The sequence below is a fragment of the Chinchilla lanigera genome, unplaced genomic scaffold (assembly GCF_000276665.1).
Source record: "Chinchilla lanigera isolate Chin_1 unplaced genomic scaffold, ChiLan1.0 scaffold00057, whole genome shotgun sequence".
NCBI lineage: Eukaryota > Metazoa > Chordata > Mammalia > Rodentia > Chinchillidae > Chinchilla > Chinchilla lanigera.
In genome coordinates, this window is record NW_004955458.1 from 4,899,584 (window position 1) to 4,915,091 (window position 15,508).

At 60.1% G+C, this 15,508-nt stretch overlaps 1 protein-coding gene across 1 annotated transcript in view; it reads left to right on the top strand.

The window, feature by feature from the left end:
* The window catches only part of Lrp1 (low density lipoprotein receptor-related protein 1), an 80,509-nt gene that overhangs the window by 38,153 nt on the left and 26,848 nt on the right, over positions 1 to 15,508 (top strand). The window contains exons 21-42 of the mRNA XM_005397348.2: positions 2,181 to 2,363; positions 2,740 to 2,940; positions 4,018 to 4,263; positions 4,457 to 4,654; positions 6,406 to 6,610; positions 6,776 to 6,940; positions 7,499 to 7,743; positions 7,967 to 8,098; positions 8,343 to 8,570; positions 8,826 to 9,000; positions 9,088 to 9,182; positions 9,367 to 9,516; positions 9,659 to 9,799; positions 10,085 to 10,219; positions 11,491 to 11,622; positions 11,872 to 12,006; positions 12,176 to 12,305; positions 12,418 to 12,544; positions 12,874 to 13,025; positions 13,124 to 13,248; positions 13,516 to 13,893; positions 15,185 to 15,374. Coding sequence (XP_005397405.1) covers positions 2,181 to 2,363; positions 2,740 to 2,940; positions 4,018 to 4,263; positions 4,457 to 4,654; positions 6,406 to 6,610; positions 6,776 to 6,940; positions 7,499 to 7,743; positions 7,967 to 8,098; positions 8,343 to 8,570; positions 8,826 to 9,000; positions 9,088 to 9,182; positions 9,367 to 9,516; positions 9,659 to 9,799; positions 10,085 to 10,219; positions 11,491 to 11,622; positions 11,872 to 12,006; positions 12,176 to 12,305; positions 12,418 to 12,544; positions 12,874 to 13,025; positions 13,124 to 13,248; positions 13,516 to 13,893; positions 15,185 to 15,374 — 3,868 coding nt within the window. The remainder of the gene's footprint in view (positions 1 to 2,180; positions 2,364 to 2,739; positions 2,941 to 4,017; positions 4,264 to 4,456; positions 4,655 to 6,405; positions 6,611 to 6,775; positions 6,941 to 7,498; positions 7,744 to 7,966; positions 8,099 to 8,342; positions 8,571 to 8,825; positions 9,001 to 9,087; positions 9,183 to 9,366; positions 9,517 to 9,658; positions 9,800 to 10,084; positions 10,220 to 11,490; positions 11,623 to 11,871; positions 12,007 to 12,175; positions 12,306 to 12,417; positions 12,545 to 12,873; positions 13,026 to 13,123; positions 13,249 to 13,515; positions 13,894 to 15,184; positions 15,375 to 15,508) is intronic.

The following is a 15,508-nucleotide window of genomic DNA, read 5'->3' on the forward strand; positions in this document are numbered from 1 at the left end:
CAGGGCTGCTCCTTCTGAGGCTGCCAGAGCCATTGTTCAGGCCTCCTTCTTTCCACTGGTTTGCCGGTGACCTTTGACCTTCCTTGACAGGCAGATGTCTTTGCCCGTCTCTGCCTCACTTTCTCATGGTGTCCTCCCTGAGCGTGTCTATCTCTAGGTCCAGATTTTCTCTTTACATAAGGACACCAGTCAACTTAATTAGGCCCCACCCTAAGGGCCTCATTTTAAATTGAATATCTGCAAAGACACTATTTCCAAATAAAGCTACATTCGCAGGTGTGATAGGTTAGGACTTTAGCATCTTTGGGTTTTTTTTTTTTTTTTTTGTGGTACTGGGAATCGAACTCACAACCTTGCGCCTGCCAGGCAGGCGCTTATGCCACTGAGCTATATCCCCAGCCTCTAGCATCTTTTTAGAAAGCACAATTCAACCCATAACAACTGACTGTTTTTAAAAATTTTTTAAATACTGTAGCCCAAAACCTTTCTATAGGCTGCATCTGGCCCCTGCCTTTTGGATTTAAGGCAGATTCCCTCACAGGTAGGGATAGTACTGAGCGCCTCTGGGCACCTAACGTAAGCCCAGCCCGAGATGGGGGGCCTTAGGGGCCACAGGGAGGTTGGGAAACAGAGTCTCTGAGTCTGCAGGGCCATGTCTAAGAAGGACTGAGTGACAGGAGCAGATGTTATTGCCTTGACATCCTAAGAAGAAGCCCCCGTGGGCTTGGAGTGAGTGAGAACTCCTGGGCCTTCTCTGCAAGCCAGGCAGACCGGACAGGCAGCTTCCTCCGAGCCTGGGCCTCTGTGAAACGAGATGAGATATGTGAGGCCTGGCACAGGGGGTCAGGGTGTCTGCATTGGTAGTGATTGTTAACTGCGGCGCTGAGCCAGAATGGCCGGGACCGTTCGGGAGGAGGTGGGTTTAGGGGGGCCCTGATGAGGTGCTAGACTGTGCAAAGGAAGGAGAAGGAAGGACTTCCAGTAGGGCATAAGGTGGCTGGAGAGCCCTGTAGTTAAAGACCGAGAGGGGAGACTGAGTGCTTTTCTGGGGCGATGACGGGGCCAGGTGGGCCAGTCAGATTGAGAAGGCTTGCGTGGTGCACGGGGAAGGAGGCTGCTCCTGGAGGGGGAGGATGACAGCAGCAGCGGCCGGTGCGGGGACCCGATTTGGGAGGCACCTTTGGAAGGTGGTACGATGTTAGGAGACGCTTTGGGAGACCACCTTGGAAGCGGCTCGGATTGCCAGGAGGTTCAGAGGTCTTGAGGAAGGGAAGTCAGCTTAGAGCTGCTGCTAAGGTCCAGGCACAAGAAGAGAGTGGCAGCCCTGCCGCAGCAGGGAGGGTGGGGAGCGGGGCACACAGAGGCAGCCTCCGTGTGAGGCTCAGCCCGGCACCCAGCCGTCTGCTTCTCCTCAGGCGGTTTCGCATGGTGACCTGGCCTGCCCTGGCTCCCCGCACGGGTGAATAAGTCGCAAGCCCCCTCTCCCCTTGACCTGTGTTCCTGCTGCTTATCCTGGCCCGCCCTCTGCGCCTTGTGGGCGTTTTCTGAATTTGCCCAGCAGAAGGCTGCCTCAGGGTCTTTGCCCTGGCTGTTCCCTCTACGGGGAGTGTGCTTCCGGGTGTCCTTGTGCCTGACGGTCCCTCCGTTCAAGCCCCTGCTCAGAGGCCCCCTCTGACCCTGCTGTCCGAAGTATCACACAGCCCACTTGAACCTTTGTCCCCGCGCACTCACGTTCCCCGCAGTTACCTTCTGCACCTGTGTCCTGTGTCTTCGCTGTCTCTCTCCTCACTAGAACCTGAACTCTACAGAGGCAAGGACTTTGTCTCAGGCACTGCCAGCACCTGGGACAGTGCCTGGTACACAGCTGGCACGCGCTCGATCTGTGTGGGATGGGCGAAGGAAACAGGCTAAGGTGGGAGGCACTTGAACTCTGGCCTGCAAATCGCTTGTCTCATAGATCAGATCCCACACGTCAAACGGGGAGATCAGATGAGGTGGCTGCCGGGCCCCTGGAGGGGCAACACCGGCCTCTGGCGCTGAGGCGGCACCCCTAGGGATGTGGGCAGGCACAGGACTCGCCAGCTGCCTCAGCTCAGCGTCCCCGGCCGGCCCGTGGGAAGGCGTGGGAGGCTGACCTGGAGCTCCGCTCCCCTCCTGAGGCCCTCCCTGTCCCCCCGCAGCCACAAGGCCCCCTGGAGGCTGCCACACGGATGAGTTCCAGTGCCGGCTGGACGGACTGTGCATCCCTCTGCGCTGGCGCTGTGATGGAGACACGGACTGCATGGACTCCAGTGATGAGAAGAGCTGCGAGGGGGTGACCCATGTCTGCGACCCAAACGTCAAGTTTGGCTGCAAGGACTCAGGTGAGAAGGAGCATTGGAGGGAGCCCGAAAGGGGACCGTCCGGGCAGGAGGAGCTCACACTGACAGCAGAGCAGTGGCGAGGGCGACAATACCGCCGCGTAGGGTGGGGACAATGTGACTCAAAACAGCGTCGGTGCAGCGTGTGCATCACTCACTGGAAAGCAGGAAGAAGCTCAGGCCTGCACAAGGGACCCGGGAGCCAAACCCTGGCTAGAACGGGCCCTCAGCTCTGCCTGCAGAGCCTCACGCCTTCGCTGACTCTGCGAATTTGACACCAAAGCCTCAGGATTCCTAGTGAACCCCGGGGGCCTGGGCAGGAGGGCGAGGAGACGCCCCCTCCCCAGGCCTGGCCCCTCATTCTCCTCCCCTCCCTCAGCTCGGTGCATCAGCAAAGCGTGGGTGTGTGACGGTGACAGCGACTGTGAAGATAACTCAGATGAGGAGAACTGTGAGTCTCTGGCCTGCCGGCCCCCCTCGCACCCCTGCGCCAACAACACTGCAGTCTGCCTGCCCCCCGACAAGCTGTGTGACGGCAACGACGACTGTGGAGACGGCTCAGATGAGGGCGAGCTCTGCGGTGAGGCCTGAGCCTGGCCTGGGCCGTGGGTGTGGGGGTGGGGGAGACAGGGCCAGGGCCCGTCGGTGGGGAGAGGTCTGGGACTAGGACCCAGCAGCACCCAGGGCGGTCACCAAGCCTGTGTCGAAGCATCTCACACTTCTACAGCGTTTATCATGAACCAGCCCTGAAAAGTGGGGGCTGTTACACCTCCACTTTACAGATGAGAAAACAAAGGCCAGAGGGCTTAAATAACCTTGTGCAAGGTCACAGTGCTCCTAAAGCAGGGTGGAGACGGTGTAGTGCACCCCTGCCGGCAGGCACAGATCCCCCGCAGTCGCGCTGCAGAGCAGGAGGTGCAGCCTTAGGGATGAAGCCCGTGGGGTTCGGTGATAAAGCTCAGCACAGGTTTCCGGAGGGGGCAGGGGTTTCACTAGGTTCTCAGGCACAGGCAGAGCTGGGAGTGAGTGAGAAGGCAGGGGGAGAGGGTACACATTCAAGATGCAAAGGAGCAAGGTTAGGGGAGCTCAGGGGTCACCGTAGGCCACGTGGTGTGATTCGGGGTGAGGAGCAGAGCGGCCTTATCTGCCCCAGCCGGGCAGGCTCCCAGCTCCTGGGACGTAGAGGAGTTGGAAATAAGGCCGGCGGGGACTGGCCCACAGCCCGATAACAGGCTGTCAGTGAGGCCAGCAGATTCCAGGGTGTGTCAGAGGACCCCAGGCGGGCATTTGCTACTGCACCCCACCCCAGATCTCCCAAGTCAGAAGAGATCAGGAACAGGGTGCCTGAACTTAAAGACCCTCCGAAGAGACAAAAGGCTGGAGTCCTAGCGGTAGATCAAGAAGGAACAGGCAGATAGGGATCAGAGATCCGGGGAGGCGGGGGTGGTATCAGATGTCAGGTTCCAGGGTCCCAACCCTGGTCCTGGCGGAGCCTGGGAATCCCTGAGGCAGAGACTTGGCAGGAATGGAGAAAGGGCCATGGGCAGGCTGCCAGCTTGGGCCCGGCTGCACAGGACGTGGGGCGCAGCAGGGCCACGGTCCTGCATCCACCCAGATTCTGAGCCCAGGCCTGTCCCCTCCCCGCCTCCTACCCCAGACCAGTGCTCCCTGAATAACGGCGGCTGCAGCCACAACTGCTCCGTGGCACCTGGGGAAGGCATTGTGTGCTCGTGCCCTCTGGGCATGGAGCTGGGCCCCGACAACCACACCTGCCAGATCCAGAGCTACTGTGCCAAGCACCTCAAGTGCAGCCAGAAGTGCGACCAGAACAAGTTCAGCGTGAAGTGCTCCTGCTATGAAGGCTGGGTCCTGGAGCCTGACGGGGAGAGCTGCCGCAGCCTGGGTGAGACGCGGTGCGAGGTGGCCGGGCCGGCCGAGGCGGGGCCCCGGGCTGCAGCGGGCTGGGCTTGGGTGGCCAAATGCCGGAGGCTGGTTTTTCTATCTGGGCCCCAGTGCCAGGGCCAAGAGACCCCACCTGTGTCTGGGTAGAACGGTTGCAAGCCCCTCGTTGACCCATCACGTCCTCCCTCCTTCAGACCCCTTTAAGCCGTTCATCATCTTCTCCAACCGGCATGAGATCCGACGCATCGACCTTCAAAAAGGGGACTACAGCGTCCTGGTGCCCGGCCTGCGCAACACCATCGCCCTGGACTTTCACCTCAGCCAGAGCGCCCTCTACTGGACCGACGTGGTGGAGGACAAGATCTATCGCGGAAAGCTTCTGGACAACGGAGGTGACTGCCCGGCCCTGCCTGGGACTGGTGCCAGGATTGCACACAGATGGGGCACTTGGGCGCTCGGGGCCACGGACCTAGCGCCAAGTGGCTCCAAAGCAGAGCCACTTAGCTTTCCATCCCCCACACTCCTGGTAATTGGGTTAGATTTTGCTGTGGGTCTCAGTGCCTGATGCCCCGTAATTATAGTCAGCAGAGCTGCCAGGCTGATAATTAACAAAATGATCATGCTTTCTCTGGAGTGGCCTGGAACTTGGCTCCCAAGTCCCAGAATTGCAGGGTTGAAAGGAAGAAGCCGTGTGGGGTAGAGTACCTGAGCCTTCTGTCTGTGGCAGCCCGAACCATCACAGTCTGAGTATCCATCCCTGCAGTGTGCCAAGGGGGTGGGATCACAGCAGTGATCCACACAGGCTGTTTTAAAGCTGGAGATGGTAGTGCACAGCTGTAATCCCAGCACTCTGGGAGCCTGAGGCAGGATTGCAAGTTCAAGCCCAACCTGGGCAACTTAGCAACTTAGTGAGACCGCATCACAAAATACAAAACACAAGAAAGGGATGCAAATATAATTCAGTGTGGAGGCCCTGGGTTTAATCCCCAGTACTGAAGAAAAAAAAAACTTTTAAGTCGTGCAAAGGGGTCCTTGAGAAGGTAATAGCTGAGCAAAGACTCCCCAGAGGCAGCTATTACTAGTGGAATTTGCGTTTTTGTTTTTTTGTCTCTTTGAGACAGGGTCTTGTCATGCAGTTCAGGCTGGCCTTGAGCTCACTTTGTAGCCCAGGCTGGCCTCGAACTTGCAGCGATCCTCCTGCCTCAGCCTCCTGAGTGCTGGGATTACAGGCCTGCGCCACCATGCCTGGCTGCTTTCATTGTTATAAAGGAAAATCAAAACCATCTCAAATGTATATCAGCAAGAATGACTAAGAATGACTAAGTAAACTATGGTGATATTCACACCAGGAAGTGTGAAGCCCAGGAAGTGGTTTCTAAAATCATAAGGCACATATATATTTACTAGCATGGAAGGCTGGGGATATAGCTCAGTGGCATAAGCACCTACCTGTCAAGCACAAGGTCATGAGTTCAATCCCTGGTACTGCAAAAAAAAAAAAAAAAAAGAGAAGAAATGCTTAGCTGGGTGTGGTGGTGCACACCTGTAATCCCAGCACTCGGGAGGCTGAGGCAGGAGGATCCTTGAGAGTTCGAGACCAGCCTGGGCTACAAAGTAAGCTCAAGGCCAGCCTGAACTGCATAGTGAGACCCTGTCTCAAAAAAAAGACCAAAAAAAAAAAAGTTTAAAAAAAAAAAACAAAACAAAAAAAACAGGGGCTGGGGATTTCGCTCAGCAGCACAGCGCCTGCCTGGCAAGCGCAAGGTCATGAGTTCAATTCCTGGTAGTGGGAAAAAAAAATAAAACAAAACAAAACAAAAAAAATTACTAGCAGGGAGGGCATCTTCTAGAAAGCTTTATCCTCATACTGAGTCCAGGTCTGTGCTCCAAAGCCCCACCCTCTGCTCTGACCTCCTCCCATTAGTCCGTCAGAGAGCCACATGGAGAAGGGGGCTACACCACCCCAGGCTTGAGAAGGGACCTGGGTGAGGACGGTTGGTGTCAGGAGCCCCTGCTGGATCTGGGCTGGTCAGCGGTATGGGCAGAGGGGTCAGGGTTGAGAGCGAGTGAAGGAGGCACCTAGGACCCCACTGTTCACCGGCCATCCGCGCAGACGCTCACTTCTCGTGCTGTCCTTCCCTAGCCCTGACGAGCTTCGAGGTGGTGATCCAGTACGGCCTGGCCACTCCCGAGGGCCTCGCTGTGGACTGGATTGCGGGCAACATCTACTGGGTGGAGAGTAACCTGGACCAGATCGAGGTAGCCAAGCTGGACGGCACCCTCCGGACCACCCTGCTGGCCGGTGACATTGAGCACCCAAGGGCAATTGCGCTGGACCCCCGGGATGGGTGAGGACCCTGCCCAGCCCTCTTCTAGACCTGTGGTCTCCTAAAGTCCCATTCAGCCTGCCCAGGCGTACCTGTCTCCTTAGAGCTATCAGCCTCCCCCGTCCTCCACCTGTGGTCCTACCATGGGCCCCTGACTCTGCCCCCGCACCTTTCCCCACCCCCCAGGATCCTGTTCTGGACAGACTGGGATGCCAGCCTGCCCCGCATCGAGGCAGCCTCCATGAGCGGGGCCGGGCGCCGCACCGTCCACCGGGAAACAGGCTCTGGGGGCTGGCCCAACGGGCTCACCGTGGACTACCTGGAGAAGCGCATCCTCTGGATTGACGCCAGGTCAGTGCCCTCCGCCACACCCGGGCAGGGAGAGGGGGCCTGGCAGCTGCAGGGATGACAGTGGTGAGGCTCGGGGGATCCAGAAGCACAGACAGGCGGCAGAGAACCCCGTACCACAGGAGGGGGCGGGGTGAGAAGAAGCTGGGCTGAGGGTAAGAGGTGGGCAGGAGTGGGCCGGAGTAGGGCTGTCGCCTGCGGGCCTCCGGGCTCTACTCTCCCCTCTACTCGCACCGTGCCCTCTGCGGGGGTGGTGTCTCCCCACAGACTTCCTGTTGGCCTGCCCGGAGAGCACGCCTCTCCTCACATCGCCAAAGCCCGTGCCGGTGGCATTCCTGGGGTGGGGATCAAGGCCAGAGGGCAGGAACCTAGACCCTCTGGGTGCCCGCGTCGAGCCTTCTGTCTGCCTTCCTTGGCCACCAGCAGGGCTTGGGGGGCGGGCAGGAGTGCCCCGGTGCGCTCAGACAGGAGGCCCGTGGGCCAGGGCGCCGCAGGGTGGGCAGCCCAGGCGGGCCGGCCCGAGCCAGCAGCGTCCTCACTCTGCCCCAACCGCGCTCGCAGGTCAGACGCCATTTACTCGGCCCGCTACGACGGCTCCGGCCACATGGAGGTGCTGCGGGGCCACGAGTTCCTGTCGCACCCGTTTGCAGTGACGCTGTACGGGGGGGAGGTGTACTGGACCGACTGGCGCACAAACACGCTGGCCAAGGCCAACAAGTGGACCGGCCACAATGTCACCGTGGTACAGAGGACCAATACCCAGCCCTTCGACCTGCAAGTGTACCACCCCTCCCGGCAGCCCATGGGTAAGGGGCCTGGGCCTCGAAGGCAGCCGGCGAGGAGCCAGCAGCCGCTTCAGCGGGAGGGGCAGGGGCTGTGCTGGAGCAACCGGGTGGGAAGGCCTTGAGCGACAGCGGCGGTGTAGCCGCAGGAGGAGCGAGGAGGAGGAGGAGTGGGCCAGGAGGGCCTGGGCCAGGAGGGACCGCTAGTCACGGGGGTGCTTGCTGCTTCTCTTCCCGCTCCGCTCAGCTCCCAACCCATGTGAGGCCAACGGGGGCCGGGGCCCCTGCTCACACCTGTGCCTCATCAACTACAACCGCACCGTCTCCTGCGCCTGCCCCCACCTCATGAAGCTCCACAAGGACGGCACCACCTGCTACGGTAGGGGGGCCCCGCGGAGAAGGGGTGCACCGAGGCTGAGGGGGCGGTCTGAGGCCCCTGGCTCCCCTGGTGTTAAATGAAGGTAGAGTCCCAGTCAGGAGCGCCCCAGAAGGAGGTGCTCCAGAGACGAGCACCACAGGAGGAAGCTGCCCCCAGGGGCTGCCTCCCCACGGCCGAGGGCCGGCAGCCAGCGGGTAACCGTGCGCAGCGGGCAGCCCTCGGTGACCAGCCGCGCCTCCCGCAGAGTTTAAGAAGTTCCTGCTGTACGCGCGTCAGATGGAGATCCGGGGGGTGGACCTGGACGCCCCCTACTACAACTACATCATCTCCTTCACGGTGCCCGACATCGACAACGTCACGGTGCTGGATTACGACGCCCGTGAGCAGCGTGTTTACTGGTCCGACGTGCGGACGCAGGCCATCAAGCGGGCCTTCATCAACGGCACAGGCGTGGAGACGGTCGTCTCTGCAGGTTCGGACCCAGCCCGGGACCCCATCGCCACACTGCCGCCTGTGGCCCTTGCTCCTGACCTGTCCGTAGCCCCCACTCCAGGGTTCCCGTGGTCCCCATGGTCCCTCTGCAACTCCTGTTGCCTCTGAGTGCCCACACCCAGGTTTCCTAACCCGATTCCCAGACGCCACAATGGCTCCCCCCCCACACACACACACACACACACATGCATGACCTGCAAGCAGCCTGCCACCCGCTCCCTGCTTGTGTCCCCAGACTTGCCAAATGCCCACGGGCTGGCTGTGGACTGGGTGTCCCGAAACCTGTTCTGGACCAGCTATGACACCAACAAAAAGCAGATCAACGTAGCCCGGCTGGATGGCTCCTTCAAGAACGCAGTGGTGCAGGGGCTGGAGCAGCCCCATGGCCTGGTCGTCCACCCGCTGCGTGGGTCAGTCCGAGGCTCGGGGCTGCGGGGCGTGGGTGTGGGGCAGGGAGAGGAGCACTCTGAGCCTCCTCTCTTGGGACTCTCCGGCAGGAAGCTCTACTGGACCGACGGAGACAACATCAGCATGGCCAACATGGACGGCAGCAATCGCACGCTGCTCTTCAGCGGGCAGAAGGGCCCTGTGGGTATGAGGCTGCCTGCCCCGAAGCCCTTCCCACGTTCCGCCACTAGGGGATGCTCGCGGGGCCCTCCGTCGCCCCTCGGCGCTCCCACAGCTCCAACACCCTCCACAGGAGCTGTGCACCCCTCCTCCGCCCCCGGTTCCCTGAGCTGGAGCCCGGCTCCCTGCAGTGACCTCCCCTCTTGCAGGCCTGGCTATCGACTTCCCCGAGAGCAAACTCTACTGGATCAGCTCTGGGAACCACACCATCAACCGCTGCAACCTGGATGGGAGCGGGCTGGAGATCATCGACGCCATGCGGAGCCAGCTGGGCAAGGCCACGGCCCTGGCCATCATGGGTGAGGCCCCGCGGGGGAGCCAGGAGGGACGCCAGCCGGGCCGGCCAGAGGGCGTGGGAGGTGGCAACTCGCCCAGAGCCGCAGACCCTTCCAGGCTGGTTGTGGGGCCTTCCCAAGAGTCTCGTCCCCTCCTGCTGCCCAGGGGACAAGCTGTGGTGGGCGGATCAGGTGTCGGAGAAGATGGGCACGTGCAACAAGGCAGACGGCTCCGGCTCCGTGGTCCTCCGGAACAGCACCACGCTGGTGATGCACATGAAAGTCTATGACGAGAGCATCCAGCTGGGTAGGCAGCGGGGCGGGGGCGGGGTGTCGGGGGTGCAGAGGCAACAGCATGGGAAGCAGAGAGGGGCTCCTTTTCCTCATCCCCCAAAGGCCCCGTAGAGGCTCACAGTGGCCTGATCACAAGATCCAGGGGTCTGGGGGGACGGAAGCCCTGAGAGTGGGCTGGGGTGGTGACAGCACCAGGTCCAGGGTAAAGTCCCAACCATCTCGCCCTGAGCTGCCCGAGTCTGACTCTGAGGTCCCCACGAAGGCCGCGTAACTCTCTGTGCCTCCTGCCCTCCCCCAGACCATGAGGGTACCAACCCCTGCAGTGTCAACAACGGCGACTGTTCCCAGCTCTGCCTGCCCACCTCGGAGACCACCCGCGCCTGCATGTGCACAGCCGGCTACAGCCTCCGGAGCGGCCAGCAGGCCTGCGAGGGTGGGTGGCTGACCTCTCCACTCCCCCTGGGCCCAAATTCCCAGCCCTGCTCCTTCCCACCCTCCAGCCACACCTTCCTGATGATAAGGTAGGGCAGGGCCCCTGTGGTTCTCAGCCAGGAGCACCTGGAAAGTGGTGTTTGGGGGAGACTGACCGGGAGCAGAGAGCCCACAGGAGAGGGGTAGAACCAGGTGGTTAGACCTGTTAGGCGATTAGGAGTAATTCACACGCACCCTGGGCTGGGCTGGGCAGATGGGTTGAAGGGCTGAGACTCAGAGACATTTCACAAGAACTTGCTAACTGATTTACGAGCTCGCCCCAGGATAGTATTTCCCAAAGTGCACTCTCGGGATCTCCCTCTTTGATGTGGGTTGATGTTACAGAAAGAAACTTGCTGGGTTGAGCGAAGTTGAAAAGCGTTCTGTAGCGCATAACCTCTCAGAGCCTCGACTGCTTGTGTGCACTGCGAGTTTTTCAAGAGCAAACGCGGATGCTTGAGGTTGCCGAAACTCTCTTGGCCAGGCATTCATCTTCCTTGCACAGATCCTGAGCAGCCGGGGCCCTTGAGGGGAGGACTCACAGGGGAAGACAGTGTGCGGATGGGATAAAGGCAGGGAAGGGTACTGAGATGCCTCCTGCATAGGAGATAGGAGAAGTGGTAACAGGAAAAAGGGTCTGGGAAGGTTCAGTTTCAGATGCTGGGAAAGGGTTTGTCATAGAGCAAAGGGAGGGCAAAGAGGAAATGAAGGTTATGCTCAGTGCCAAACTGGAAATCTCGGTTTTGGATTCTCGTGGTCCTGGTTGTCTGCTCTGAACCTACCAGACTCTTCCCTACGGCCTTGGAGGGTGCGGAGTTGGTTTAGATGGCAGATGCAAGGCATGCTGAGGGATATCTGCAACTCTGCTGCCCTCTTGTGGTGGTTAGGGGTCCTACCAGTGACACACAAGCGAGCACCCAAGAGCTGTCTCTCTACTGCCCCCGACAGCCGGGTGGGCGTCCTCCCTGCCCAAGCTCCAAGGCCTTAGTCCAGTGTGTGTGTGTGTACTGCAGGTAGGGAGATGGCTGGGGAAGACATCAACGGGGAAGCAGAGAATAACAGACTGAGAGTGACAGAAGCCAGGGCCGGGGATATAGCTCCGTGGCATAAGCGCCTGCCTGGCAAGCGCAAGATCCTGAGTTCGATTTCTGGTACCAAAAAAAAAAAAGTGACAGAAGCCAGACTTGACGTATAATAAGCAAGGCCTGTGTCCGAAGTACCCTTGTGTTCCAGGTGTGGGCTCCTTTCTCCTGTACTCTGTGCATGAGGGAATCCGAGGAATCCCCCTGGATCCCAATGACAAGTCAGATGCCCTGGTCCCGGTGTCGGGGACCTCGCTGGCTGTGGGCATTGACTTCCACGCTGGTAAGCCATTTGGTGTCAAGGAACAGCGGTGCGGGGTACTGGAAATGAGCCAGGAGCCTTGGGGGTAGCATGCTCTGAGGTCGGGGAGAGGCTGCTCCTGCTGGCCCGAGGGAAGCATCACCATACTGTCGCACCCCCCACAATCTCCCCTTCCGAGCACCTGGCACCTCTAGTCCTGTCACCCCTCTCCTGACCCCCAACTTGTCCCTGTCTTGTTGAGCATCCCCATTTTGGCTCCTCCACCTCCAGAAAACGACACCATTTACTGGGTGGACATGGGCTTGAGCACCATCAGCCGAGCCAAGAGGGACCAGACGTGGCGTGAGGACGTGGTGACCAACGGCATTGGCCGTGTGGAGGGCATCGCGGTGGACTGGATTGCAGGTGAGCAGGGGGCCCGGGCGAGGAGAGGACTGAAGGGAACGTGGGGTCTCAGGAGAGGGGAGAGGAGGCAGGGGCCAGTGGGGAGCTGCCAGGGCGCCAGGGGCGATGAGGGGGACCGAGAGCGTGTGTCCCCACCAACCTCTCTGAGCCTCGTCCACTTCTTCCTCAGGAAACATCTACTGGACAGACCAAGGCTTCGATGTCATTGAGGTCGCACGGCTCAATGGCTCTTTCCGCTACGTGGTCATCTCCCAGGGCCTCGACAAGCCCCGGGCCATCACGGTCCACCCGGAGAAGGGGTGAGAGCTGGCTTGGTCTGACCCTGCCGCTTTGGCCGCAGCCCCCACTGATGGGGCCCCATTTTCTGCCCGGGCTGGGGACTGACCCCCAGATTCCACCTCCACCCCGCAGGTACTTGTTCTGGACCGAGTGGGGTCAGTACCCACGCATCGAGCGGTCGCGCCTGGACGGCACAGAGCGAGTGGTGCTGGTCAATGTCAGCATCAGCTGGCCCAACGGCATCTCCGTGGACTACCAGGTTTGGATGCAGACTCGGGCCTGGCGCTGATGGGGTGGGTCCCCCTGAGTCCGCCCTGAAGACAAGGGCCAGGGGAGTCATGCGTCTTCCAGCCCAGCACCAGGCGGAGTAGATCTTCTCTGCCCCAGGGTCAATGCGGGTCACTCAGAGCCGAGGAAGGGAGGGACAGCGCAAGGGCAGCATCTCACGGAGCAGCAGGATTTGAAGGAAGGGGGAATGAATAGGACATTGAACTGATGGCCTCGTACAGCCCAAACCGTGGCTGCCACCCGGAGCACGGGCTGGTGGGGAGCACGGCGCTGGTGTGCAGTGGCTGCTGTGGCCCGCAGGATGGGAAGCTGTACTGGTGTGACGCCCGGACAGACAAGATCGAGCGCATAGACCTGGAGACGGGCGAGAACCGCGAGGTGGTCCTGTCCAGCAACAACATGGACATGTTCTCCGTGTCTGTGTTCGAGGATTTCATCTACTGGAGTGACAGGTGGGGATCTGCTCCGCCCTTTCCTGTGTGTGCAATCCCTGCTGGCTCCGTCAACGCCCTGCCCCGCCCTGCCCTTCCCTTCCCTTCCTTCCCCCCAGGACTCATGCCAACGGTTCCATCAAGCGTGGGAGCAAGGACAACGCCACAGACTCCGTGCCCCTGAGAACTGGCATTGGCGTACAGCTGAAAGACATCAAAGTCTTCAACCAGGATCGGCAGAAAGGTGAGTCAGGGGAGGGGAGGGGACCAGGGACGCCCTGTCCTGGCAGAAGAGAGACGGAGAAAGGTTACACCCACTGGGCTTTCCCAGTGATCACCAAGTCCCTGGGATGGGCAGGAGAGGGTGAAGTTTAGGACAGATCCAGATGTTGGGCGCTGGGGCCTCGAGGATTGTCTGAGGTGGGGTTGCTAAGGCAGAGGAGGGGGCCACCTGGAGTTTCCACCTGAGTGTGAACGACAGGCATTTTATCAAGTGAGCGCTTCCCCCCAGGCACCAACGTGTGTGCAGTGGCCAATGGCGGGTGCCAGCAGCTGTGCCTGTACCGGGGCGCCGGGCAGCGGGCCTGTGCCTGCGCCCATGGGATGCTGGCGGAAGACGGGGCATCGTGTCGGGAGTATGCTGGCTACCTGCTCTACTCGGAGCGCACCATCCTCAAGAGCATCCACCTGTCTGATGAGCGGAACCTCAACGCACCGGTGCAGCCCTTTGAGGACCCTGAACACATGAAGAATGTCATTGCCTTGGCCTTCGATTACCGAGCGGGCACCTCCCCGGGCACCCCTAACCGTATCTTCTTCAGCGACATCCACTTTGGGAACATCCAGCAAATCAATGACGACGGCTCGGGGAGGATCACCATTGTAGAGAGTAAGTCAGAGGCCAGGCTTCCCGGGAAGTGGGGGCAGGTCACACAGGCTCGGGCCTCAGCCAGCCCACCCCCGTGGTCCTGAATCCCACCTGCTCCAGCTCCCTGCCCGCCGAATCACTGCACCACTGTAGCTACCTGGAAGTTTCTCCTTATTTGGAGTCAGAGAGGCCCTGTTCCCTTCCGCTCTCTGGGCTACTTCTGCCCCAGGGCTGCCCAGAAAGGCCAGCAGCCTTCTGAGAGGAGTCCAGCACTCACTGCAGAAACTGTAGACTCCTTGAGCTCGGGTTTCAGTGCCTTGGGCACTGTTGCAGATCCTGGGCTTTCTCCCCTGCGTCCGGAGACGGGGTTCCAAACACTTGTGTCCAGGTTTAGGTCTGCACAGGGGAGTGACCTGTGACCAGCAGGGGAGTCACAGCCGAAGCGCTGTCATCCTAGGACAGCCTTTCGGCTCTTTGGAAGCTGCCCTTTGCCGCCACTGTGTCTCTCTGCTTCAACCTTGCTGGCCCTTTCACTCATTTGACCTCTCGGCCTGTCTGGGAAGACTGCCTGACCCTGAGGGAAGCAGACTTGTCCTTTCGGCTCCTCTGGAGCATTTTCTGCTCCGCAAAGTCCTGTGCACCAAAAGCATCACGTCCAAGGGGCTGGTCGTGTTGCTCAGCGGTTGAGCCTACGCTTACCATGTGCGAGGCCCTGGGTTCAATCTCCAACACTGGGAAAAAGAGAGAGAATAGTGTCCAAAGCTGAACTGGGTGCTCTGTTACCGTAGCTTGGTCAGGAGACACAGGCGGAGCTGCCCCGCCTCCAGGCTATCTGTTGTTCAGGCGGCGGTGCTCTGCCGCCCTTGGGCAGCCACCTTGTCCTACCGCGGGAAGCTGCTGAGACCGCCGTCTTGCTCGTGCATTGCTACTGTTCTGTTCTGGTGCATTTGGTTCTCTAATGAAGCAGGACGATCCCTGGTCCAACCCAAGTGGATTTACTTTACTGAAATCCGCACCGCAGTCAGACAGCAGAAGAGCTCCCAAAAAGTGACCACACAGAAGCCAAGCTGGCCAACAGGGGGGTTGGGGAGAAGGGAAGTGGCCGTGGATCATTCGGGTGGGTATTGCCAGGGTAGTATGGGAGAAACTGGGGCTCTGAGCCCTCTGCTGTACCCCATATGCTCGCACGCCACACACCTTCCCTTCTAACCAGGGATGGCGCCCAGATTGCCCTCTGAGCTCCTTCCCAGGCTGCCCTGTGACACTGTTCTTTGGCCCCTCCTGACCCACGTCCACTGTTGTGTCTTCACAGACGTGGGCTCTGTGGAAGGCCTGGCTTATCACCGAGGCTGGGACACTCTGTACTGGACAAGCTACACGACATCCACCATCACCCGCCACACTGTGGACCAGACCCGCCCAGGGGCCTTTGAGCGGGAGACCGTCATCACCATGTCCGGAGACGACCACCCTCGGGCCTTCGTGCTGGATGAGTGCCAGAAGTGAGCTGCCGGGCCCAGGGGTGGCAGAGGTGGGCTGAGGGGGTGGCAGAAACTGCCCCTGGTAGCCACATAAGGGATTCAGGAGGAAGGCTAGGTTCCAACCTGCTCCCCCCTTCCTGTGTGGCCTCAGGTAG